The following is a 25,102-nucleotide window of genomic DNA, read 5'->3' on the forward strand; positions in this document are numbered from 1 at the left end:
TATAGTATATTGATATGATATATTACAGTATATGTTAGTGTATATATAGTATATTGTTATATGATATATTACAGTATATGTTAGTGTATTATATAGTATATTGTTATGATATATTACAGTATATGTTAGTGTATATATAGTATATTGTTATGATATATTACAGTATATGTTAGTGTATATATAGTATATTGTTATGATATATTACAGTATATGTTAGTGTATATATAGTATATTGTTATGATATATTACAGTATATGTTAGTGTATATATAGTATATTGTTATATGATATATTACAGTATATGTTAGTGTATATATAGTATATTGTTATATGATATATTACAGTATGTTAGTGTATATATAGTATATTGTTATATGATATATTACAGTATATGTTAGTGTATATATAGTATATTTTTATATGATATATTACAGTATGTTAGTGTATATATAGTATATTGATATGATATATTACAGTATATGTTAGTGTATATATAGTATATTGTTATATGATATATTACAGTATATGTTAGTGTATATATAGTATATTGTTATATGATATATTACAGTATGTTAGTGTATATATAGTATATTGTTATATGATATATTACAGTATATGTTAGTGTATATATGGTATATTGTTATATGATATATTACAGTATATGTTAGTGTATATATAGTATATTGTTATGATATATTACAGTATATGTTAGTGTATATATAGTATATTGTTATATGATATATTACAGTATGTTAGTGTATATATAGTATATTGTTATGATATATTACAGTATATGTTAGTGTATATATAGTATATTGTTATATGATATATTACAGTATGTTAGTGTATATATAGTATATTGTTATGATATATTACAGTATATGTTAGTGTATATATAGTATATTGATATGATATATTACAGTATATGTTAGTGTATATATAGTATATTGATATGATATATTACAGTATATGTTAGTGTATATATAGTATATTGATATGATATATTACAGTATATGTTAGTGTATATATAGTATATTGTTATATGATATATTAGAGTATATGTTAGTGTATATATAGTATATTGATATGATATATTACAGTATATGTTAGTGTATATATAGTATATTGTTATATGATATATTACAGTATATGTTAGTGTATATATAGTATATTGATATGATATATTACAGTATATGTTAGTGTATATATAGTATATTGTTATATGATATATTACAGTATATGTTAGTGTATATATAGTATATTGTTATATGATATATATTACAGTATATGTTAGTGTATATATAGTATATTGATATGATATATTACAGTATATGTTAGTGTATATATAGTATATTGATATGATATATTACAGTATATGTTAGTGTATATATAGTATATTGATATGATATATTACAGTATATGTTAGTGTATATATAGTATATTGTTATGATATATTACAGTATATGTTAGTGTATATATAGTATATTGTTATGATATATTACAGTATATTCAGTATGATTGTATGGAGGTTCATGTGTTGGCAGAATATTAAATGTTATATATTAAAGCTAAATCATAACAGAATCTGTATGTGACTCAGTCAAATCAAATCTTTTAGAACGACAGAGACATTTAAATATGAATCGATCAGACATTATTGATCTGTGAGGATAAATTCATTTTCCAGCAGCACAGATGGAAGAAAAATACCAACAAGTGTTTGAATGGAAGCAATAAAAGATTAAAGAAGAAGAGGTGACATTTAAAGAAGTTATATACAATCTTCAGACTATAGAAGTGATGTGTACAATGAAGTGTATATATATATATATATAATGAAGTATATTTTTGGATCATGTGACTGATTGATTGATAATTGTCCGTAAAGATGTTTTAGCATCTGAACTCCACTGATCCATCCGACTGTTTATTAGCCACATTAGCATCGTAGCTTCATCCGGCGCCATCATCTGGTCACAGTTTCATCTTGTCTGATATCTCAGTTTATGACCAAGTAGAACAAATATTCCTCTGTTGACTCTCTGGATCCAAAAATGACTTTTGTTCTTCTGATCGACTCACTTGGTGGATGTTCGGCCCGGGACCCAAAGACGAGCAGTGACACGTGTAATATTAATAAAGTGTGAAGCCCCGCCCTCATGTTTAATAATAAAGTGTGAAGCCCCGCCCTAATATTTAATAATAAAGTGTGACGTCACGCCCTCATGTTTAATATTAAGTGCGAAGCCCCGCCCTCATATTTAATAATAGTGTGAAGCCCCGCCCTAATATTTACTAATAATGTGTGAAGCCCCGCCCTCATGTTTAATAATAAAGTGTGAAGCCCCGCCCTAATATTTAATAATAAAGTGTGAAGCCCCGCCCTAATATTTAATAATAAAGTGTGAAGTCACGCCCTCATGTTTAATATTAAGTGTGAAGCCCCGCCCTCATATTTAATAATAGTGTGAAGCCCCGCCCTCATATTTAATAATAAAGTGTGAAGCCCCTCCCTCATGTTTAATGTTAATAGTGTGAAGCCCCGCCCTCATCTTTAATAATAAAGTGTGAAGCCCCTCCCTCATGTTTAATGTTAATAGTGTGAAGCCCCGCCATGTTTAATATGAATAAAATGTGAATAAACAGGTGAACAGCGCGCTGCTCTGTAGCTGAGCAGCAGCTTTTCTCTCAGTCTGGATCAATCAGCTGATTTTCTTACTCAGGATAAAATGTGATGATTTAATTACAGAGTCTAACTGGAAACGGCTGAATGATGTAACAGCCAAATAAAAAAACTACTGGAAATATTGAGTGTGAGTGCTCATTATATCATTGAGTCCCTGCATGAGCTGCTTTCACCAAACAGTATTTATCTTCTGATTTATTTTAACTCCATAATAATAAAACCATAAACATGAGCAGCGGTGATCAGCTTTTTCACATGGCGTCTTCTAAAAAGAGCTTTTAACCAGGAACAGACAGACTCTCATTCTGCTTTATAGAAACATAAATCTGAGCAAATATACTGAAATGATCCAAACTGAAGCCACAGAAAATAAATGATCTAAGAGCTCAATATCTGCTTTATTTACACGGCGTCTTTTTGCCTCCATGAAGCTGCTGGTTTTTTTCTCCCAGTAAAATAAATAAATGAACGATTGAAGTCAAGAAAGTGAAGACGTGAAGATTCAGAGACAAAGAATTCAGACATCCAGACAGTTTGTGTGCAAACTGGTGTTGTGCACTGTTTACTGGTTTTACTGGACAGTTAAATACAGTTTGATGAGTTTCAGACTAACGAGGCTACAGTCATCCAGCAGAGAGGCACGAAGAAGAAAAACCTCACAAAGTCCATCAGTTTGGTTCAGTTAGCGACACTCAGCCACGTCACGCTTCAGGCTCCGCCCCCAAAACACGACAAATATCAAGATACGGGAAAAAAAATCCCCAAATATAACAAAACAAAACAAATAAAGACAAAAAAACAACAACAAAGAAACAAAAAAATAATTAAAAAAAACCTCAAAACAAAACAAAAACATCTCAGAAACACAAAACAAAAAAAACAAAACAGGTCTGAGCAGGCGGATCAGGTGACGTCAGCTGGTCACCTGGGTAACGGTGCGTTCAGGTGACTCCTCACAGATCATGTGACTGATCCCAGTTTCAAGTCGTGGAAAGAAACTAAAACAAATAATGAATTATTGTACTTTACTTATTTAATACTTTATGTATTTTTACTGCATTTATCTGATCAGCAAAATTAAATATTGAGTATTTTATAGATTAAAGTCGATCAGCTGCTGTCACACGGATCAATAAGTTGCTGATGTCTGAACGTTCATCCAATGTCTTCCAAACGGAAATGAAATGTTTCATACTTTCATGTTGTTTACAGGTGAACTGGTCCTCTGATGATGTCACAATGATGTCATCAGACAACAGGAGGTTGACCTGCAGCGAGGTTCTAATGAGACTGTCCAGGTGAATTATGGGAAACGTAGGATCCAGTTTGTAGACTGAAAGTTTAGATTAGTGAATCTAAAAATATGTTTAAATCTTTATTCTTTGTGTTTTTATAATGAACTGATCTACTAACAAGTATTGTGTTTGTATCAAAGCTGATATATCTGATTCCTCCGTTGTTGTCCAGAAACTATTATTATATACTATTCAAGTGTATTTATGCAGCACAGAATGTTTTTAATCTGTACTTCCTGTTTCATGTTTTCAGTCTTAACATGTTTGCAGTTTGTGTTTTTATTGGTCCATAAATAAACTCGTCAGGAAACAGTCAACACTCAGCTTTACCAGCTGATGAGGAGCACCTGAACGCACCTGCAGACCGTTCCGCTTCAGTCCCCTGAACGTATCACAGCGACAGGCCACGCCCTCTGCCAGGAGGCGGAGCCTGAGTTGTGACGCAGCCGGTGTCATATTGCACAGCCAATCAGCTCGCTCTCCTCGCTGACGTCTCTGAAGAGGATTATTGATAAGGCATTCATTCTGACAGGAAGTCCCGATCGATCAGTCCGACAGGCTCCGCCCCAAAACTACTTCCTGTTCTCTAAGAGTTTTTATCTTCAAAATAAAAGCATATGGAACAAAAAAAAAAAAAATCAACTCAGTTGAGTTTGTGCTTCAACCTGTCAGAGTCAGGGCTGATCAGCTGATCAATAACTGATCATCACGATCAGTTCCTGCCATGTTCAGTGTTTAAAGTGACGCTGAGCTGCAGTTTATAGAAACATCTGAATCTGATCAATAAACCATCAGATTTCAGATCATCTCCAGTTTCACCGTCTGTCAATTTGTTTCAAATAATCAATTAAATGCAGTTTTTTTTTATTTTGCTCTACAGATCAATAACAACCAACTATTGATCTGATCACTAGTTTCATGTTTCTGATGTCTAACGTCTGATTCATCAATTATCAATATGGGCTGAATCGTTATTGGCTGATTGATTAAAGTTTCATCTTCAGCTGAAACACAAAACTAAATATTTATTATTAATTGATGAATTATTAAAATCATCAATAACTTCAGGTTCCTACTGTGAATATTTTATTTTTGTTTTTTTTAACAAACTGAATATTTTGAGTTCTGGTCGACAACAAAGAGACATTTAAAGACGTCGCCTCCGACTTCTTCTACTGTTTAACATTTTATAAACTAAATGATTAATAATCAACAGATTATTGATCAGGAGAATAATCAGCTGGTGTTTCTGCAGCAGAGCGACAAGAACTGAACTGACCTCTAAACTCTTTTATTGATTCTTTATCTTGATTTTAATGTTCACAAAACAGTAAATTCACCTTTATTTCCAAACGAAAAGATCATCAGAGGAACTGATTGATTATTAATTATTAATGAAATATTCACACTTCAGTCTTTCATCTTTCTGTGTGAGACTTTCTGATACGAGCTGAACGATTGATCAGCCGATGGATCGATCGGTGTCGGTGAGGAGCTCTGATGATGAAACGTGAGGCGGGCGAGCAGGTGAAGGTCACACCTGGTTCAGGGTTTTACCTGGATCCACATCACAGGCTCGATTTACATTTCTGCTTCTCACAGATCGAATGTTTGTCTCCACGTCTCTCTGACGGTTCAACAGTCACAGAAACAAACCAGAGAACCTGACGGAACCTCAGAACCTGACAGGACCTGACAGGACCTGATGGGACCTGACGGAACCTCACAGAACCTCACAGAACCTGACAGAACCTGACAGGACCTGACAGGACCTGACAGGACCTGACAGGACCTCACAGAACCTGACAGGACCTGACAGAACCTGATAGGACCTGATAGGACCTGACAGGACCTGACAGGACCTGACAGAACCTGACAGGACCTGACAGGACCTCACAGAACCTGACAGAACCTGACGGAACCTGACGGAACCTGACAGGACCTGACAGGACCTGACAGGACCTGACGGAACCTCACAGGACCTGACAGAACCTGACGGAACCTGACAGGACCTGACAGGACCTGACAGGACCTGACAGAACCTGACGGAACCTCACAGGACCTGACAGAACCTGACGGAACTTGACAGGACTTGACAGGACCTGACAGAACCTGACAGGACCTGACAGGACCTGACGGAACCTCACAGGACCTGACAGGACCTGACAGAACCTGACAGGACCTGACAGGACCTGACAGAACCTGACAGAACCTGACGGAACCTGACGGAACCTCACAGGACCTGACAGAACCTGACAGAACCTGACAGGACCTGACAGGACCTGACAGAACCTGACAGAACCTCACAGGACCTGACAGAACCTGACGGAACCTCACAGGACCTGACAGAACCTGACGGAACTTGACAGGACCTGACAGAACCTGACGGGACTTGACGGAACCTCAGAACATTTAGTCCCTCAAACATAAGAACTCTGAAACTGTCCCGCAGAGTCAAATCTGACGTCTTTGAATGTCTCGTTCTGTCCGTCCAACACAAAGATTCAGTTTGTTAGGTCAGAGAGCAGAATCAGGAGGACAGCCGGAGCTTTAAATGACTTATTGATTATTGGAATTGTTATTAGCAGTCGCATGAATAGTTTGTTCTGTAAACGTCTCGTTTGTCCGACTGAACAAAACAGAAAAACGATGAATCAACTATCAAATTGTTGCTGATTAATTTTCTGTCAGTCGACTCAGGAGTTAGTTGATGAAAGGTTTGAGCTCTGCCTGCGAGTCGTCCTCTCTGTCATCTATCTGCTTTTAGTTTTATTGATTATTTGATTGACAGACAGTAAAATAAACCGATCGTGTCTCTGCAGCTGTTTCCGTCACCTGCGGAGGGTCTCCACCCTCAGGTTGGGAAACACGATAAGATAATTCTTTCAGATGTGGATCAACAGGAAAACCCTGAACGCTCTCTGATCAGCTGATCAAACAGGCTGATCAGCTGACAGGTGTCAGACAGGTGAGGTGATGTCATGGCGGGACACCTGGACTCTCAGGATGTGTGTGAGGAGCTCTGCTGCGCTCTGCAGTTCCAGTCTGTACCTGAACTCTGTGAAGGGGGGCAGTCTGTCTGTGGGGGGGCCGCACCTGCTGGCCCCGCCTCTGAGGGCCCCACCTCCGCCGCCTGTGGCCCTCTGATTGGAGGAGGAGGAGGAGGAGGAGGGGGCGTGGCTGGAGGATCAGCTCCTCCTGCTGTGGGTTTAATTTCTACAGAGACTATGTTTGGATCCACCGTTACACTCTGCTCCCCTTCACCACCTCCTCCTCCACCTGCTCCTCCTCCTCCTCCACCTGCTCCTCCTCCTCCTCCACCTGCTCCTCCTCCCCCTACGCCTGCAGCTTCACCCCCTACACCTGCTGCTCCTCCTCCTACACCTGCTGCAGCTGCTCCTCCCATCCAGAACTCGGCCACCACGCTGATCTCTGTCGCTCCCGCTGACCTCTGACCTCCTCCTCCTCCACCATCGAGCACCGCCGCCCCCTGCTGGGTGGAGGACGACAGAGCTTCGGTGATGATGGCGGCCGTCTGAGCCACCCAGTTCAGCTCTGACCTCACCTCCCCTACGCCCGCTGCAGGAGAGGAGGAGGTGGAGGAGGGCTGTGGGTCGGGCTGAGGCTGGGGGGTGGAGGCGGGTGCTGGTTGGGTGGTGTCCGCCGGTCCTGGAGGTCCTGCAGCAGCCGCAGCAGCTGCAGCAGCAGCAGCAGCAGCAGCCGCAGCAGCTGCAGCACTGTTGTTGTTGTTGAGGCTGTCCTGCAGGGCGGTGGCGGTCTGGTTGGCCTGACCCCCCTGCTGGTTCTGCAGCAGCATCTCTTGGATCCTGATCTGCTGCAGGATGGCGGGAAGCTCGTAATGATGGAAGAAGTAGATCATGGAGTGCTGCACGAGGAGAGCAGGAGCTTAGTGAGAACAGCTGACATCTACACAGGATGAATGTTGTTGTATCTACTGCAGCCTGGATCTGTGACTGTCTGCAGCATGAAACTACAGTATTAATGTCAGCTTCAGCTCCCTCTGCTGGCTCACAGGCCAAACTACCTCAGACACTCTGTTGCACTTATGAACTGTACGATTCTGAATTTGAACAAGTCATTACAGTTCAAATATTAAAATGTTTCCCATGTTTGAACAAATCTTTGAATAAAAGTGATAAAAAGCCCCAAACACAGGATCACAATATCATAAACAATCTGAAGAACATCAGCCAGTTCAACTGCAGAGCTGCAGTTCATTCCAGTAGTGAGACATAACTGGAAACCAGTCTGTCCCAGTTCAGAGGCTGTATGAGCCAACCTGCTCTGGATGATATATTAATATCATATCATATATAATATGAAATATTGTCCCAGAAACAATCAGACTGTTTCTCAGTGAACTCGCTGTGTGTTTAAAGTGAATCTCTGAGGTGTTTTTTTTCTTTCTGCTGCATTTTATCAGCTGTTTGTGTGAAAATGTTTTTGCAGATGTGACAGATGTTATGATGTGTTAATAGTAACATGTTTGAATCAGAAACAAGAAGCATCAGGAGAACAAAACCTCATCAGATGTGCTGCTGTAACGTCAGCTGCTGCTCTTTCAGACTGTTAATATTCCAAACTATTTCCTAAAATATTCAGACTTTTATTCTGAAAATATTCCGACTTGTCTCTTATCTGTCTTTTCTCTGATTTCTAAGCAGATTTATGAAGGTTTATTGGTTTATTGGCGACGGACATCACTGATGATGATGAGTTCATTTTGTGTTTCATGTCTGTGTGTTCAGAGTGACTGGGGTGATAATGATGATGATGATGAAGGTTCTGACCTGGATGAAGAGCCAGGAGGTGACGAGAGCCAGGCTGCTGTACTGACCGTTGAAGCGGTAGTGATAGGCGTAGAAGGCGAAGTGGTAAAGATAAAAGAACCTGAAATAAACACAGAGGAAAGAAATCTTTTAACGTCTCATTTATGCAGAAATAATGATACCAGGAAGGTTTGTTAATGGGCTTTTAAAGGGTTAATATAATGATTTATAATATAGATTTATAAAGCCCTTAAAATTGATCAAATCCCCTGAAAGCCATCCCTTAACTTATACCTTGGCTATTCATGCTATTTCATGTTATTTAAAAGGCTAAAACAGTGCAGATTATCCATTAAAATCTCTTCATGTATTATAGTTCATTTTTCTGTCCATGAATGAACTAGTTTAGGATGTTTGAAATATAATTACGGTGCTTTTAAAAAGGTGCATTTTAACAGGTAGCTGTGATGTTAATTTGTACATTTCAAGTAGTTTTTAACCCCTTAAAAGCATTAATATTTCCATTAATTTATCCCAAATCTGTACAAAGTTCCTGAAAACGGAACAAGAATCCCTTAAAATCTCTGTTTGCACCTGTGGACGTGGTCTACAATGAGCCAATAGTGTGAGGCGGTGTCGGTCAGGTGACTCACCTCAGCCAGTGGCGTTTGCTGGTGTTGGTGTGGCAACAGATGGCGTCGTACTGATCAGCCAACCAGACGATGAGGATGATGTAGAAGGCCGTGGTCGTGTCGTTGAAGAACTCTGACATGATGGCCTCCATACCTGGTGACAGGAAGTGACATCATCAGGTCAAGACAGGAAGTTATGCAACACACAAAACCTCCAAACACTGAAGCCAACGATCTGTTTCATCAAATCAACTTTATCTCGACTTACCGACGAGGGCGAGGATGACGGTGAGCAGAGGGGCTGCTGGGAAGGCGATGGTCATGTTCATCTCCAACATCTGCAGGAGATCCACTGGGGGGGGGCAGAGAGACCAGATCAATACAGCTGATCCTCCAGATCACAGAGACCGGATCAATACAGCTGATCCTCCAGATCACAGACATCATTTATGATACTTTAGGATTAAATTGATCATTTAGATCAGAGATGATCAGAGAATCAAACACTTAACATCCATCAATCCCTCCAGGAAACTGCGATCCCAATAACTGACGCAAATTCAAGAAATGTAATATTTGTGAGAGCTGATGCTGATCTGCAGGAAGCTTTTTATCCAACAAAGTCATTACATCCGACTCTTAATTTGTAGGAGTTTAAAAAAAAACCGCATTATTTTCCTTTTCTTGCAATTTTTCCCCAATTATCCTGATTTTACTGTAATAAGTAAAAAACACACATTGAGTTGCAATTTTTGGGAAAAGCTGCTGCAAAATCAATGATTTTTCTCAACGCATTCATCACAAAAACATTGAGATCCTGGAGGGATTGATCATTTATTTAATATTTAACTGAAAATCATCATCAGTCGGTCTGATGTGGCGCTTCAGAGGAAACTGACCAATGAAGACGAAGATCTGGTGGTGAGAATATCTGAGCAGCATGGAGACCGACAACGTCTGCAAAACACAAAACATCAAACATCAACACAGTAAAAGTACACAAGTATTATGAGCTTGATGTAGTTAAAGTATTGCAGTAAAAGCAGTGGTTTGGTCCCTCTGACTGATATATTATTAGGGACCGAGCCCAAAAGGCAGAGGACTACTGTAAAACAATAGTCCTCTGTCTAACGGCGAGGACCCTATTGTTTTTCATGTCTGTTTGTTTGTTTCTTTATTTATTTATTATTATGCCAATTAAACCCTAAATTTGACCCCCTAAACATGCTCAAAAACTCCCCAAATTTGGCACACACATCAGGTCTGGTGAAAAATTTGATAAATGTAAAAATTAACCCCTAAAGTGCCAAAATGTGCTTGAGAGTGCCACCTATGTAACTAAAATGGCCGCCACAGTCCGTAGGAATGTCGTAGAAAGATCAAACCAAAACTCAATTATTCGTCTCATCAAGACCAACAAATCATACTCTGACACCCCTGACCTAAATCCAACAGGAAGTCCGCAATTAGCCTTTCAAAATAAGACTTTGCCCCAATTTTGGCCCGCGAACAAACGCTATCTCCTCCGAGGGCGTTAATGGTATCGGCTTCAAACTTTGACACATGACTTATGACACTGTGCTGAAAAAAATGTTGTTAAAAACTTTGTAATAACTCGAACGGTTTGGATTTTATAAGCCCTGAAAGTTGCAGTGCCACATCACACTTACAATGTAAACCAATGGGGAGGCAATCTATGGGCATGAACTTTGTGTCAAACAGAGGCTTCTGACGTCTAAACTATAAGTCTGACCACTTTCAAACCTGTATCAGTAGATTCACCACAAAATTTCCTACTAAAATATAATTTTTAATGTTAGATTTGGCCAAAGTCATGGGATTTATGACGAGATTTCACAAGAAGTGTACTCTAAAATCCTCCTCTCCAACTGCTCCTGGTGATGTCACTCCCTCAGTGCTGTGAAACATTCCGCAATACACACTCATTATAAAATCACAGGAGGAGCAAGAAAAGAATTTAAAACTCACACTCTAATATCTCATCTCTATCTCTATATCTCTAATATCTCTAATGTAGTGAAATGTAGTGGAGTGGAAGTATAAAGTAGCATCACATGGAAATACTCAAGTAAAGTACAAGTACCTCAAACTGTACTTGAGTAAATGTACTTAATTACTTTCGACCGCTGGTGTTCAGTCAGCTGATGAATGTTGGATGCGACTGATACTTACGAATATGACCATGATGACGAAGGCAGCCAGGTAGGAGGTTCTGGCCATCCACATGCTGACAAAGCGGTAATGTTCTCCAGACACCACGTTCCTCAGGAACCCTGCAGAGAACCACGCAGTGACATCATCAACCTGCAGACACCTCGCAGGAGAAAATATCACCTGAACTTCAGAAACCTGATTAATGTCGGCAGGACTCTGAGGTCTTTATTCACATCTGTCTGAATACACCTCAGGATCTCTGTTCTCCTGGTTCTCTGTTGGTTCTCTGTGTTTTCTACCTTTGTTCTCCTGGTTCTCTCTCTGTTCTGTGTTTTCTACCTTTGTTCTCCTGGTTCTCTCTCCGTTCTGTGTTTTCTACCTTTGTTCTCCTGGTTCTCTCTCCGTTCTGTGTTTTCTACCTTTGTTCTCCTGGTTCTCTCTCTGTTCTGTGTTTTCTACCTTTGTTCTCCTGGTTCTCTCTCTGTTCTGTGTTTTCTACCTTTGTTCTCCTGGTTCTCTCTCTGTTCTGTGTTTTCTACCTTTGTTCTCCTCGTTCTCTCTCTGAGCTGTGTTTTCTACCTTTGCTCTCCTGGTTCTCTCTCTGTTCTGTGTTTTCTACCTTTGTTCTCCTGGTTCTCTCTCTGTTCTGTGTTTTCTACCTTTGTTCTCCTGGTTCTCTCTCTGTTCTGTGTTTTCTACCTTTGTTCTCCTGGTTCTCTCTCTGTTCTGTGTTTTCTACCTTTGTTCTCCTCGTTCTCTGCGAGCGCCTTCACGCTGGACATCAGGATGTCATCGTAGCCCAAAAACTCATCGAGCAGGAAGCGACTGAAGCCGTCACCGAAACACTCGTCCTTCATTGGATCTGAAGACAAAGAGAGAAACGCAGGTTTCAGCTCCGTCATCAGTCATGTGACCATGAGGCCGCTGGTTCCACTTAGAGCTGCGATGATTAATCAATTAGTCAATTAATTGGCAACAATTTTGATAAGATAAAACAAGACAATGAGGATGAATTGTGGGCTCTGGACACTTTTCACAAGTTACTGGCATTTAATAATTGATTAATTGAGAAAATAACTGGAAGATTAATTGATAATAAAATAATAAGTTAGTTGCAGCTGCGTGTCAGCGTCTCACCCAGAGTGACGACCATGACGGGGATGTTGAGTCTCTGTCTGGTGCTCTGAGACAAACGCAGGAAGCCGTACTCCAGAGAATACTCCACGATGTACTCCTCCTGAGGCCACACTGAAAGAACATACGTCACACATGTCAAACAACATACGTCACACATGTCAAACAACATACATCACACATGTCAAACAACAACGTCACTGATTAATTTGTTTAAATCAATATCTCCCAGCATGCAGTGGTCCACTGATGATGATGCGTTTGTCTTGTTCAACATCACAGACTTTGCTGCCTCCTGCTGGACTGAAAGAGAACCTCAGCTCTTTAAAAATACATTACATCATCATCATCATCAACAGATGAATCAGGATCAATTTAAAACTTTTAAAACAGCTGCTTCACATCACGTAGTTCCACAGTCAACCAACTCAGCAGGAGTGTTACTGTAGGAGGAGGAGGAGGAGTCAGGGAGGAGGAAAGGCATAGGTTGGAGGAGGAGTCAGAGCAGGGGGGATGGAGTCAGAGGAGGAGGAGGAGGAGGAGGAGGAGATGAAGGAGTCAGAGGCATTTGCAGACTTGCGGACTTTGCGGGCGCGTTCCCAGTAAGTCTGCAAGAGTCGAGGTTTGTCCAAACCCACAACTGCCCTCGCAAAATTACCCATAATCCTGCAGCAATCAGCTATAAAGTGACGATGTAGAAAATAATAAATAATAATACGAACTATTATCATCAATAACAAAAACAATAATTCTCAGAGTAATATTAATAATAATAATAGGTTATGTAAAGTATTTACTGTATGGATTAATTGATGTAATGAGGTTTATAACAGGCTGGATTAGAGCAGCTCAGGATCACTCTGACCAGATGTGTTGACAGTAAAGCAGAAAAGGGTCAGGAATTTCAATTTATCTCCATGGAAACACTGGAGGTCATACGTCCCGTCTCAGAGCGCATTTTAGTCCCCTCGCAGCCCGGCGCCCTCGCGGACGTGACGTGACGACGGCGAACACGTCACGGTACGTATCGCTGAAGTCCGCGAGGGCTCAGTCCGCAAGTCCAGAGGGTGGACATTTGGATTCAACCAGAGAGGAGGAGGAGGAGATGAAGGAGTCAGAGAGGAGAAAAGGAGAGGAGGATGGAGGCAGGGTCAGAGAAGAGGAGGAGGAGGAGGAGGAGGAGGAGGAGGAGTCACAGAGGAGGAGGTGAAGGAGGGTTTACCTGCTCTGGTTATCATCTCCAGCTCAGACACAGAGTCCTTCAGCGGCTGCATACCTTTAGTGGTCTGGCTGAAGGAGACGTCCTGACTGTCGTTCACACCTCCTCCTCCTCCGCCTCCTCCGCCTCCTCCACCTCCTCCAATCAGAGACGGCTTCAGACGAGGCTCGATGTCCAGCTCAAACTGTAGAAATGGAAAGAAAAAGCTACAACCAAACCAAAAACCAAACTGGCGGAACATGAAGTTGTAGTTGCCATGGTTTCAAACACAGGTGAGCTGTTCATCATTACACACATTCGTTATGATCTGTGCTAATAATGCACAATAAGTATCAGTTATCAATAAAAACATTGATTAGTGCAGCTTTAAAACTCATTGCTGAGTATAACTGGGTTCAAAAGTTAAATATTTCATTGATCTTTGCACCTGCGTGCGTTGACCTGTGCTCACCTGCACTGAGCTGTTATCAAACATCTCCAGGGTCATCTCCTCTTCATCCTCCTCCTCCTCCTGCAGCGCTGCCAGGCTGAGCCCCGCCACTCTTCCTTTCCCTCCTCCTCCTCCCTCCTCAGGCTCCAGCTCCTCCTGGAAGCCCGTGGAGTCATAGTACTGCAGGAAGACGGGCGCTCGGCTGGAGTTCCTCTGGATCTCCACCCGCAGGATGCCGTCACGAGGCCAGCGCTCCCTCACCACCTCCAGACAGTTGATGGGCGAGCGGGAGAAGGCGATGTGGATGTAGGCGAGGATGAAGAGGACGAAGAGCGCCTGAGGAGGAGCAGAGAGGAGTCAGAGAGGAGCAGTGAGGAGTTAATAGGAGGAGATCAGACTGTGTGCACAGTCCTGCTCAGAAAAACTAATCAACATGAAGTCATTAACTCTGACAAACACCAACTCTTCACACAGAAACACCGAAAACTTCAGAGGATAGAAAGTCATTTCTCTCATGACTCGGCAGTCTGTTATATGACTCGGCAGTCAGTTATATGACTCGGCAGTCTGTTATATGACTCGGCGGTCAGTTATATGACTCGGCGGTCAGTTATATGACTCGGCGGTCTGTTATATGACTCGGCAGTCTGTTATGTGACTCGGCGGTCTGTTATATGACTCGGCAGTCTGTTATATGACTCGGCAGTCAGTTATATGACTCGGCGGTCAGTTATATGACTCGGCGGTCAGTTATATGACTCGGCGGTCTGTTATATGACTCGGCAGTCTGTTATATGACTCGGCGGTCTGTTATATGACTCGGCGGTCTGTTATATGACTCGGCAGTCTGTTATATATGACTCGGCAGTCTGTTATATGACTCGGCAGTCTGTTATATGACTCGGCAGTCTGTTATATGACTCGGCAGTCTGTTATATATGACTCGGCAGTCTGTTATATGACTCGGCAGTCTGTTATATATGACTCGGCAGTCAGTTATATGACTCGGCGGTCTGTTATATGACTCGGCAGTCTGTTATGTGACTCGGCGGTCTGTTATATGACTCGGCAGTCTGTTATATGACTCGGCAGTCAGTTATATGACTCGGCGGTCAGTTATATGACTCGGCGGTCTGTTATATGACTCGGCAGTCTGTTATGTGACTCGGCGGTCTGTTATATGACTCGGCGGTCTGTTATATGACTCGGCAGTCTGTTATATATGACTCGGCAGTCTGTTATATGACTCGGCAGTCTGTTATATATGACTCGGCAGTCTGTTATATGACTCGGCAGTCTGTTATATGACTCGACAGTCTGTTATATGACTCGGCAGTTTGTTATATGATTCGGCAGTCTGTTATATGACTCGGCAGTCTGTTATATGACTCGGCAGTCTGTTATATGACTCGGCAGTCTGTTATATGACTCGGCAGTCTGTTATATGACTCGGCAGTCTGTTATATGACTCGGCAGTCTGTTATATGAATCGGCAGTCTGTTATATGAATCGGCAGTCTGTTATATGACTCAGACTGTGTTGCATCATGGAGTGTTTGTGGAGAAAAGCCTGAAGGTGTGACTGCTGCTAATCTGGACTAAACCTTGGACTTCTACACCAGAGTCCATTAAAAATTCCGTCATTTTAATCCTGATCGCTGCAGATTAACACGTTTAACTTAAAGGAACTTTGTGTTGTTGTTTGTCCCGCACAGATTTGTTAAGTGCTGTCATCATAACACATACTCATTATGCACAATTACTATTAACTATATAATATCTATAGAATAAAAATATTGATCAATGCAGTTTTAAAATCCCCTGCTGTGTACAGTCAAGTAGAAATTTACATTTAAGTATCAACTGTAACAACTGGAATTATAATAAAAAATATTCTGATTAATGGTGATTTTAAGTTGAATGATTGCATCAACTGTTCTGCACATGTAAACCTACCTACATCAGGTTGTATTTATGCAATAAATAAAAAAATCCAAACTTTTTATTCCCTGGTTTATTTTCATTGATTAACTGTTTTATAGCAGAGAAATGTTTTACCAGTTTATCAGTTTCTTAATTGGTATTAGGGATGTCCATCATTAATCGATTAAATTATTAATGGCAATTCATCAATAATCGATAAATAATATATTAACCAATAATGCAGAGGATGAAGCGTTCTGTACGTTTGCTGTATTAGTTACTTTTTAATGAGACTGAATTACAGGTGTGTTACAGGTGAGCCACACAAACTGTAAAAAAAACGCACCTCCCTGCCGTCTGAGGAAGAAAAAAGTCCCAGCATGCCTCGCTCTGCTCACTGAGGCCGGTGTGTTGATGAACACCGCGGCGTCTTGAATCTCATCATGTTGTGAAAATTCCACGGAGTTGTTGTTTGTTGTGTGGCGGCTGTGTGATTCAGATATCTGGAGACTCGTGCTAATGCTAAACTAGCATCGCTGTAGCTGCGGCGCCGACGGTCGGGACAGAAGTTCTCTAAATTACACAACAACCAACAAAATCAACACAAAAGTGATGAGCTGTGTAAGCGACGCTCTCCTGCTCGGAGTATAAATACGTTTTAGCGTGGCAGTAAATGTTAAAGGTTTCCTGGACTGATGAAGTTGGAGTGACGGTATTTGTGTGTCTGTCGCAGCTGAGCAGCTGTTTCCAGCAGCTGGACCAACAATCAGTCCATCATGTAGATAAAGTACGAGTATTAATTCATATTAAACCAGTCAGACAGACGTTATGGGGAGTAACCTGCTTTTTATTTGTTCGATAACGTTATGGGTCATTTACTGTTGAAGGCTGCAGCAGTTTCAATTAAAGATGATCTAACTGACTGATTCATGAAGCTTCTGCAGCTGTTTGCTGTTTAATACTTTGATTTTGTCGTCCAGCGACAGAAAGGAGCTCTGAACTTTTAAATGCAGTCATTATTTTGTAATTTAACTTATAATTTAAGTAACTGTGTTTACTTAATCTGTTCTTTAAATTCCTCATGTATTCTGATTTGTGTCAGACGCAGGTCACAGTTGAACGTCCACCATAAGTCATAAATTAATGATTAATCGACCGACTTTCGATTAAGGGAACTGCTTAAAATTTGCATCTCTAATTAGTACTTAGAGATATTTTATACTGAAAAGGAACAAGAGCGTTGCTTCTATATGGCACATGTACATCTGAACATGTCGACCTCCAGCTGTGTCTCCAGTCTTCGGCCTGACGATGTCCGACAGAAATATTTAGAAAGAAATCCAAACATTGTTTTTTTATTAATTGATAAAGAGGAACTATTATGTATATTTCAAGCTCTATATTTTTATTTTTGGACTCCAGTAGAGCAGCTTTTTTATCTTCCTGGCCCTTTATGCAGCCGTCTGTTCAGCCTAACAGGCTGTGTTGGATTCTCCTTCTAAAAGCCTGCTCTGTTCTGATTGGTCAGCTTCAGGAAGCTTCCCCCGGCGGTGGGAGGAGACTCCGGAGGCAGCGTAAACAAACTATAGTCGTCGGATTTCGCTTCTTCTTCTTCTTCTCGTTCTTTACTCACAATATAAACTTCTCAAACACATCCGTATTTGTTGGAGCTGAAATCAGATCTGAAATATGCGAGTACACAGCAGGACGTCTCTGTTTGGTAAATATTACGTTAATTTCTTACTTATTGTGCGACATCTTTATCCTCTCTGCTCAGCTCTCAGGACTTCTGTAGCTTCTCACTGAATCTCTGTGCTTGAAGTTTAGATATCAGCCTTATTTGCTGATTGCTGATCGCTTTCAGCCGAATCAGTCGTGTTAAGTTACTGCTGATGAAAACCAACATTTCCTGCTTTTGCTGCTTCAGATCACAATCTTTTAAATGAACAGATAACAGGAGATTTTTATTGTGAAGACTTTTCAGGAGATGAAATGTGTTTATCCGCCGTTTTAGTGGAGTTTTGTTCGCGGTCGACAACAAGATCTGGAGCTCTTTGTTCAGTGGTTTAGTTAGAATTAATGCAGAAACCGCTACAGTAACGCCGTAACGTTAGCGGAGCAGAGCAGCGAACTTGCGCGCTGCGCGTGGAGCAGATGACCATATAAAGAAATCCGTCACCAGCCGACGTCGTCTCGGGCTGAAAGTAGAAAAAAACGTTGGAAACCGAGCGTTCAGAGCAGCCGCTGCTACACACGTTTACCTCGTTATTTGACATGTCGGCCATGTTTAATATGAACATCCCACATTGTGACATCACATATATGACTGAAAATAAGGAAAAACGTCATAAATGTTCCCTTTAATAAAATCGCCTTGACTGAAATAAAAACACATTCTGGTCCACTTCCTCCTCTGATGTCTGCTTGTGTTCTGGATAAAACAAACATTTAAAGACATCAGCTTTGACTCTTTTGGACATTTTTTTACAAGTTTCAGAAACTTAATAGACCAAACAACGGAGAGAATAATCAACAGATAAATCAACAATTTAAATAATCTTCAGCTCTACGCAGATCAGTTTGTGTTCTCACAGATTCTCCTGCTTTTAACAGTTAACCAGTTAAATTCACTGTCACTTATGTTTCATGTTGTATTTGAGGTTAGACCTGCATTTAATTAAATCAGCAACTATTTTGATAATTAATCAATTTAGTAATTTTTAAAGGAAAATGTCAAAACTTCTCATATGTGATGATTAAATGCTTTTCTGTAGAATCTGTAGGTTTTCTTTATCAGCAGATAAAGAAAGACATCTGAGGGCTTCAGCTCTGACTCTGACCAAACGATTCATAGATTGATTGAGAATATCGTCAGCAAAGAGCCTGAGGGGTGAACGACGAAGCAAGTTCAACATATCCAGGCTCAACAAACCCTGAACTCATGATCAGAGATAAGCGATGCTGGTTATGAACTTTCTTTGTTAACTCAGGCTTTCTGCTTTGGGCTCCATGAAAGAGGCGTTTGACGCGTCATTTGACTCTTTTTCTGCACAAAATGGACCAATCATGTGCTGCTTGCTTCAGTCAGGAGGAACAGGTAATTAGAACGGAGAGAATAATGGAGAATAATATAAATACATCATCACAGCAAAAAGCAACGCTGTCGCTGCAAATAAGCGAAGAATGCTGGCAGGACATTGCTGATGTAAATTTGTTAATTAAAAAACTAATTCATTAATTTATTCATATAAAATATATGCATTATATATGCATTGACTGATAAAATATCATATTTTACCAGTCAATGCACTCTCAGTGCCTCCCACATCCAGAGCTCTTAAACTTTAAACTCGATGCAGCAGATTTAAACATTAAACTGTCTGATTCTGTCTCATAATCAAAGATTCTTACCATGGTGATGTAGCGGGTTAACAGAGAGTTACCATGGTGATGTAGCAGGTTAACAGAGAGTTACCATGGTGATGTAGCAGGTTAACAGAGAGTTACCATGGTGATGTAGCAGGTTAACAGAGAGTTACCATGGTTACCAGGTTAATGATGTGTTAATAATCCGGCCTGTCTCACCTTGAGCAGGACGAAGAACTCGAACACCCTCCTGAAGGACGGAGGGAAGAGTCGGGCGTAGGTGACGGCCATCTTGAAGAAGAGCGCGTGGAAGAGGCGGTCTCTGACGTTGATGAGGGGGTTCTGGTTGATGTTGGGGTTGCGGATCCTGTTGGGTCCCATGTTGTTGTTGTTGTTGTTGAGCGGGACGTTGTTGTTGTTGGCCTGGTTCTCAGACATGTTCTCTGTGGTTTATTGTTCTCAGACGGCAGGAACAAACAGCTTCAGGCTGGTTCTAGGTCAGCATGGCTGCCGGGAGCGTCGCTCAGAGAGAAGGGACGTCCGTCTGTGACCTCTGACCTCTGACAGACACCGCGATGATGATGATGAAGACCTCTGCAGCTGATGGATTCAACTTCTTCACAGACCTCAGACTGTTCAACACAACATTCATCAATAAACACTTTCATCAAATTAATGAACATTTATTAGTGTCATTAGCTCATTGATAATTAATTATTCTGATATTGTGTCTGAATAAGTCAATAAAACTTATCGTCGATATAACACTGAATCAAAACATAATAAACAATCCACAATGGAAAATAAAGTTTTATTATAAAGTTAATAGTAGATTAATAGGGCTGGATTTAAGTAAATAATCAATTTATTGCGATTCTTATTTGAATGATCAGTAATCAATTCTTGAAATCCAGAGATTGATTTTTGCATCGGCACCTTTACTCAGTAAACATGTGAACTAAACGTTGTTTACTTGTTGTCAACGGTTCAGTTACAGTTACATTATTTTAAGTTAAAAACAGATGTAGATGATATCTGCTCTGTTATAACGTCTACGTGGACGAAGCTCCGCACGCTGATCTATTATCTCCGACGACGTGGACGTAGACTGAACAGTTCGTCTTTAGCTGCCGGGGAGCTAACGCTAGCTAGCAGCCGTCTGCACACGTCACACCGACCTTTAAATACAGTTTCTGTTGTCTGAGGCGCCGACAGTCCACGTGTAGCATTATGGGATGTTTATTTATTTTAAATACGCATAAAAACTACAGATAGCGACACACAGACGGCTGACGAATGAAAAGAAAAACCAACTAAGTGTGTCAGTGAGATGTTTGTTGGACCACCAGAACATCTTCAGAGCTCCTCGTTATTGATCATCATTGATCATAAAGATCTTCCTCATGTGGTGCTGTGATGATGATGCTGGGTTGAGATCTGGTGACTGTGAAGGTCATAACATGATTCACATCATTCATTGTCATCCTGGAAGAGACCAGCATCCAGACCTGGACCAGACCCCCTCACTGTAGGGGTCCAGCATCCAGACCTGGACCAGACCCCCTCACTGTAGAGGTCCAGCATCCAGACCTGGACCAGACCCCCTCACTGTAGAGGTCCAGCATCCAGACCTGGACCAGACCCCCTCACTGTAGGGGTCCAGCATCCAGACCTGGACCAGACCCCCTCACTGTAGGGGTCCAGCATCCAGACCTGGACCAGACCCCCTCACTGTAGGGGTCCAGCACTCAGACCTGGACCAGACCCCCTCACTGTAGGGGTACAGCACTCAGACCTGGACCAGTTCTCAGGTGAAGGACTCATCTGATCATATCAGTGTGTTCCACGTCTCTGTAGACCAGAACCTGGATGGATTTTGCACCACTGAACTCTCAGATGTTGGTTCATCTTTGTAATGAGGGTTTCATCGCTGCAGCCGACTGTAACGTCCGTCTCTATGTGGTTGTCGACGGGCTCACGAGTCCCGACTACCAGATCTGATGAATCTTTGGACAGAAGCCTGTTTCTAGATCTCCTTCCTGTCTGATGTTCCGGTTCGTTGTAGCTGTTTCATATTATAATTTATTTATTCATTTATATTCTTCGTGTTTTAAAAAGTTCTGTATAAATAAAGCTTTGCTGACAGTCTGATCACGTCATCACATGACCCTGTTTACTGACGTCTTTCCCGCAGATCTAAACGCAGACGTCACTTCAGTCACTGTTCTTATCGACAGACGAGCCAGCTGAGCGTCTTTGTGACTGAAGCTGCTGCCGTCCGCCCCAACAATCAACCCTCGTTCAGCCGCTCACATCTTTTCCTCTCGTCACCTCGATACCAGATCAGAATCAGCTGGATGTTTATACAAGTCACAGAGCATCACTGGATGTTCATAACTTCATTACTGGAGCAGCGCAGCTGTGTGGAAACATCTTCTACTCTCATTTATTCAGGTTTTTCCTTTAATTTGCCATCGTCGTCTTTTAGTCTTTTTGCAGGAAACAGCCTGAGATGTTGATAAACTCAGAAGAGTTTTATGCAAAATTAGTGTAACTGAATGTCAGATCAGGAGATCAGTGGTGATATAGATAATAGATCAGGCCTGATTAACAACATTTCATAAAGTTCTCAGTGTTTATGACGTCAGATGACATTTCTTATCTTGTTCTGGTCTCTATCAGCTCTATCTGCTTCAACTGACATTTAATCTTTAAATGACACTTCACCTGCTTTCATTTGCTCTTCAGTAGAGCTGCTGTGATTAGTATCAATACCTTAAATCAACAGAAAATTAATTTTCAACTATTTTCATAATCAATTAAGTGTTGAAAAAGATCATTTTTAAAGCAAATATAACAAATATTTGATGTTTTCTGCTTCTCGTCCATCACAGTCAATAAACGTCTTCAAACAAACATTAAAGCATCATTCTGATGATTTTATATATTTGTCTAACAGGTACTGTCTAACAGCATCATGTAGTTCTGTGTAAGGCAGACACTACTGAGCATGTGCAGTAACGCGGTTCTGTTTACAGCTTGTTGTGCTGCAGATAAACAACCTCTGAACTTTATACTGGATTAAACATCTCTGAAAAAGAATCATTTCATTGTTGGTTTGGATCCAAACATGAAGACAAATATAGAGAATCAGCAGAATGATCCTTTAATGACGTCATCTCGGGCTACAGGAAATCTGTCACACAGTTTTGTTGTTTTATAGACTCATTGATCGATTGATTAATAATCGATGTTTGCAGCTCTTCTCTTCAACTGTTAGTTCGGTGTTTCCATGGAAACCGATGACTCGACTGTCTGCAGCGTTTAGAGCGAGACGTGATCCGTTGAGTCGACTCACAGAGCAGAAACGTACGTCGGATCCAGGAGAAGATATTTACTGCCTCGATCAATCAATATAGATATAGATAGATACTGTTAATATGTTCATAACATATAAACAGCATATTAAACAGCTGTATGAGCAGATTACGCTTCACTAAACTAAAATAAAATAAAATAAACCTGGAGTGTAAAAATGAGGGTCAGAGCTGCAACTAACCATTAGTTAATTATTGATTAATCTGACGATTAGTATCTGGATTTATCAATTAGTTGTTTGGTCCATAAAATGTCAGAAATTGTGAAAAATGTGGATCAATGTTTCCAAAAGATCTTCAGTTTACTGTCAACTAAAGAAAGCAGAAAATATTCACATTTAAGAAGCTGGAAACGCTTCTAACGTGTATTAATGGTCACATGTCAAATGTTTTCAACATGCTTCAGCTGCTTTCATCTGACAGCTGGAACCATTAGTCAATAAATCAATAACATCTTTGAGTTTTGGACTGTTGGTCGGACAAAATAAAAACATTTTAAATCATCAACTCGGGCTGTGGGAGATTATAACAAACATTTTTCTCTATTTTCTAACATTTTATAGACAAAACAATTATTCCATAATGGAAATAATCAGAACTTTACAGACTTACTTTAATGGTCTTAATGTTTAAATACCAGCTGACACTTCAACTGCTTTCAGCTTTTCAACCTAAACTTCTCATGCAAACAATCAGACTGAAAACTTTCCTCAGTGAGAGTTTTTATAGTTTAAACTTTACATGTGTGAGTTAATATCAGATGTTTGATGTTTCACACAGGAAATAAATGTTCAGAACAACATCTGAAGCTCCTCAATGACGACACTTAAAGACACTTTAGTGCTTAAATATTCTCTGTGAGGTTCATTAGTGGAAAGTAACTAAGTACATTTACTCAAGTACTGAAGTACAGTTTGAGGTACTTGTACTTTACTTGAGTATGTGATGCTGCTTTCAACATTTCAGAGGGAAATATTGTACTTTCTACTCCACTACATTTATTTGACAGCTTTAGTTACTTTTCAGATGAAGATTTGACACAATGGATAATATAACAAGCTTTTAAAATACAACACATTGTTAAAGATGAAACCAGTGGTTTCCAGCTTCGTCAAGCTCATTATACTTATGTACTTTTACTGTAGGAGGATTTTTCATACAGGGACTTTTACTTGTAATGGAGTATTTTAAGATTGCTGTATTGGTGTTTTTACTGCAGTAAAGAATCTCAGTACTTCTTCCACTACTGCAGATGTGTTGTTGTTATGTTTGTCAGCAGATGATGAAATGTTGTTGGTCCTGCAGGTTTTCGGGCCTCTGCTTCAGCAGGTAAACATCCAGCTAACTAACACTTTATCTCCGTAAAATAAAGAGCTGTAATTGACATTAGCTTTGGATTAGCGTTTAGCTCACTTACCTGTTATTTATCCCGCAGCTGTGTGTCCATGTTAACGTTTTCTTATCGATGTTTTCTCCAGATGAAACGAGCAGACTCATAAACGCAACAGCTAGCTGGTTAGCACTGTTAGCAGGAGCTAGCAGCTAACGCTAGTGAAACAGCAGCGGTGTTAGTTCGCAGCCAGCCCGTCCGGGACTCTGTGAGGACTCATTTCAGATTTATTTAACAGACTCAGTTTGATTCTTCAGGAGTTTAAAGATTATCTCTGAGCTGTTGTTCAGCCAGCAGCAGCTAACAGCAGCTAGCAGCAACTGACGGCTGCTGTTATGAGACGGAACTACGAGCAGAGCGGAGATACGGGTCCTGAACTGTGACGTGTTTCCTCCCTGAGCTCAGTCTGACAGGTGTGTGTGGGTGACTTAGGTGTTACAACATCTTCAGTGACATATTCAGAGGGCGCAGTTACATAATATTATTCCTCATTTATTTAAAGGATTTATCAGATGTGTCCAACAGAGTCTCCGCCGTGGTTCTGTCCCATTCAGATACTTTACTTCAGTAAAATACCAATACAGCGATGTAAAAATACTTATATACAGACCTGAATCTGCAATAAAAATACTACATTACAAATAAAAGTACTGCATGAAAAATCCTCCTACAGTAAAAGTACATAAG

General features: G+C 40.5%; 1 protein-coding gene across 16 annotated transcripts; it reads right to left on the bottom strand.

Annotated features, from left to right (window-relative positions):
- Positions 1 to 3,213: 3,213 nt before the first annotated feature.
- tmem259 (transmembrane protein 259) lies at positions 3,214 to 24,802 on the bottom strand. 16 transcript variants are annotated; one of them, XR_010929172.1, is made up of 14 exons: positions 24,443 to 24,802; positions 19,868 to 20,280; positions 14,382 to 14,696; positions 13,934 to 14,114; positions 12,715 to 12,825; positions 12,317 to 12,439; positions 11,596 to 11,696; positions 10,302 to 10,359; positions 9,671 to 9,754; positions 9,424 to 9,556; positions 8,792 to 8,891; positions 6,293 to 7,866; positions 6,183 to 6,212; positions 3,214 to 5,644 (listed from the first exon to the last, which is right to left on the bottom strand). XR_010929172.1 is itself a non-coding variant. In XM_067596006.1 (12 exons), exons 2-12 carry the CDS (start codon positions 20,084 to 20,086, stop codon positions 6,982 to 6,984), a joined length of 2,256 nt encoding a protein of 751 aa, XP_067452107.1. In that variant the 5' UTR covers positions 20,087 to 20,280; positions 24,443 to 24,802; the 3' UTR covers positions 3,214 to 6,981. The 16 variants fall into 16 exon arrangements, 3 of the variants coding, with proteins under 3 accessions (XP_067452107.1, XP_067452105.1, XP_067452108.1); XR_010929160.1 differs by having other exon boundaries at positions 3,214 to 6,212; XR_010929171.1 differs by having other exon boundaries at positions 6,183 to 7,866.
- Positions 24,803 to 25,102: the final 300 nt, after the last annotated feature.

The sequence above is a fragment of the Thunnus thynnus genome, chromosome 8 (assembly GCF_963924715.1).
Source record: "Thunnus thynnus chromosome 8, fThuThy2.1, whole genome shotgun sequence".
NCBI classification, from domain to species: Eukaryota; Metazoa; Chordata; class Actinopteri; order Scombriformes; family Scombridae; genus Thunnus; species Thunnus thynnus.

Coding starts and splice junctions, on each gene's coding strand:
- tmem259 (XM_067596004.1), bottom strand. CDS start 20,086: ATGTCTGAGAACCAGGCCAACAACAACAACGTCCCGCTCAACAACAAC. Junction 12,440..12,714: donor CGTCATGGTCGTCACTCTGG/GTGAGACGCTGA, acceptor CTTTGTCTTCAG/ATCCAATGAAGGACGAGTGT. Junction 9,755..10,301: donor CCAGATCTTCGTCTTCATTG/GTCAGTTTCCTC, acceptor GCCCCCCCCCAG/TGGATCTCCTGCAGATGTTG.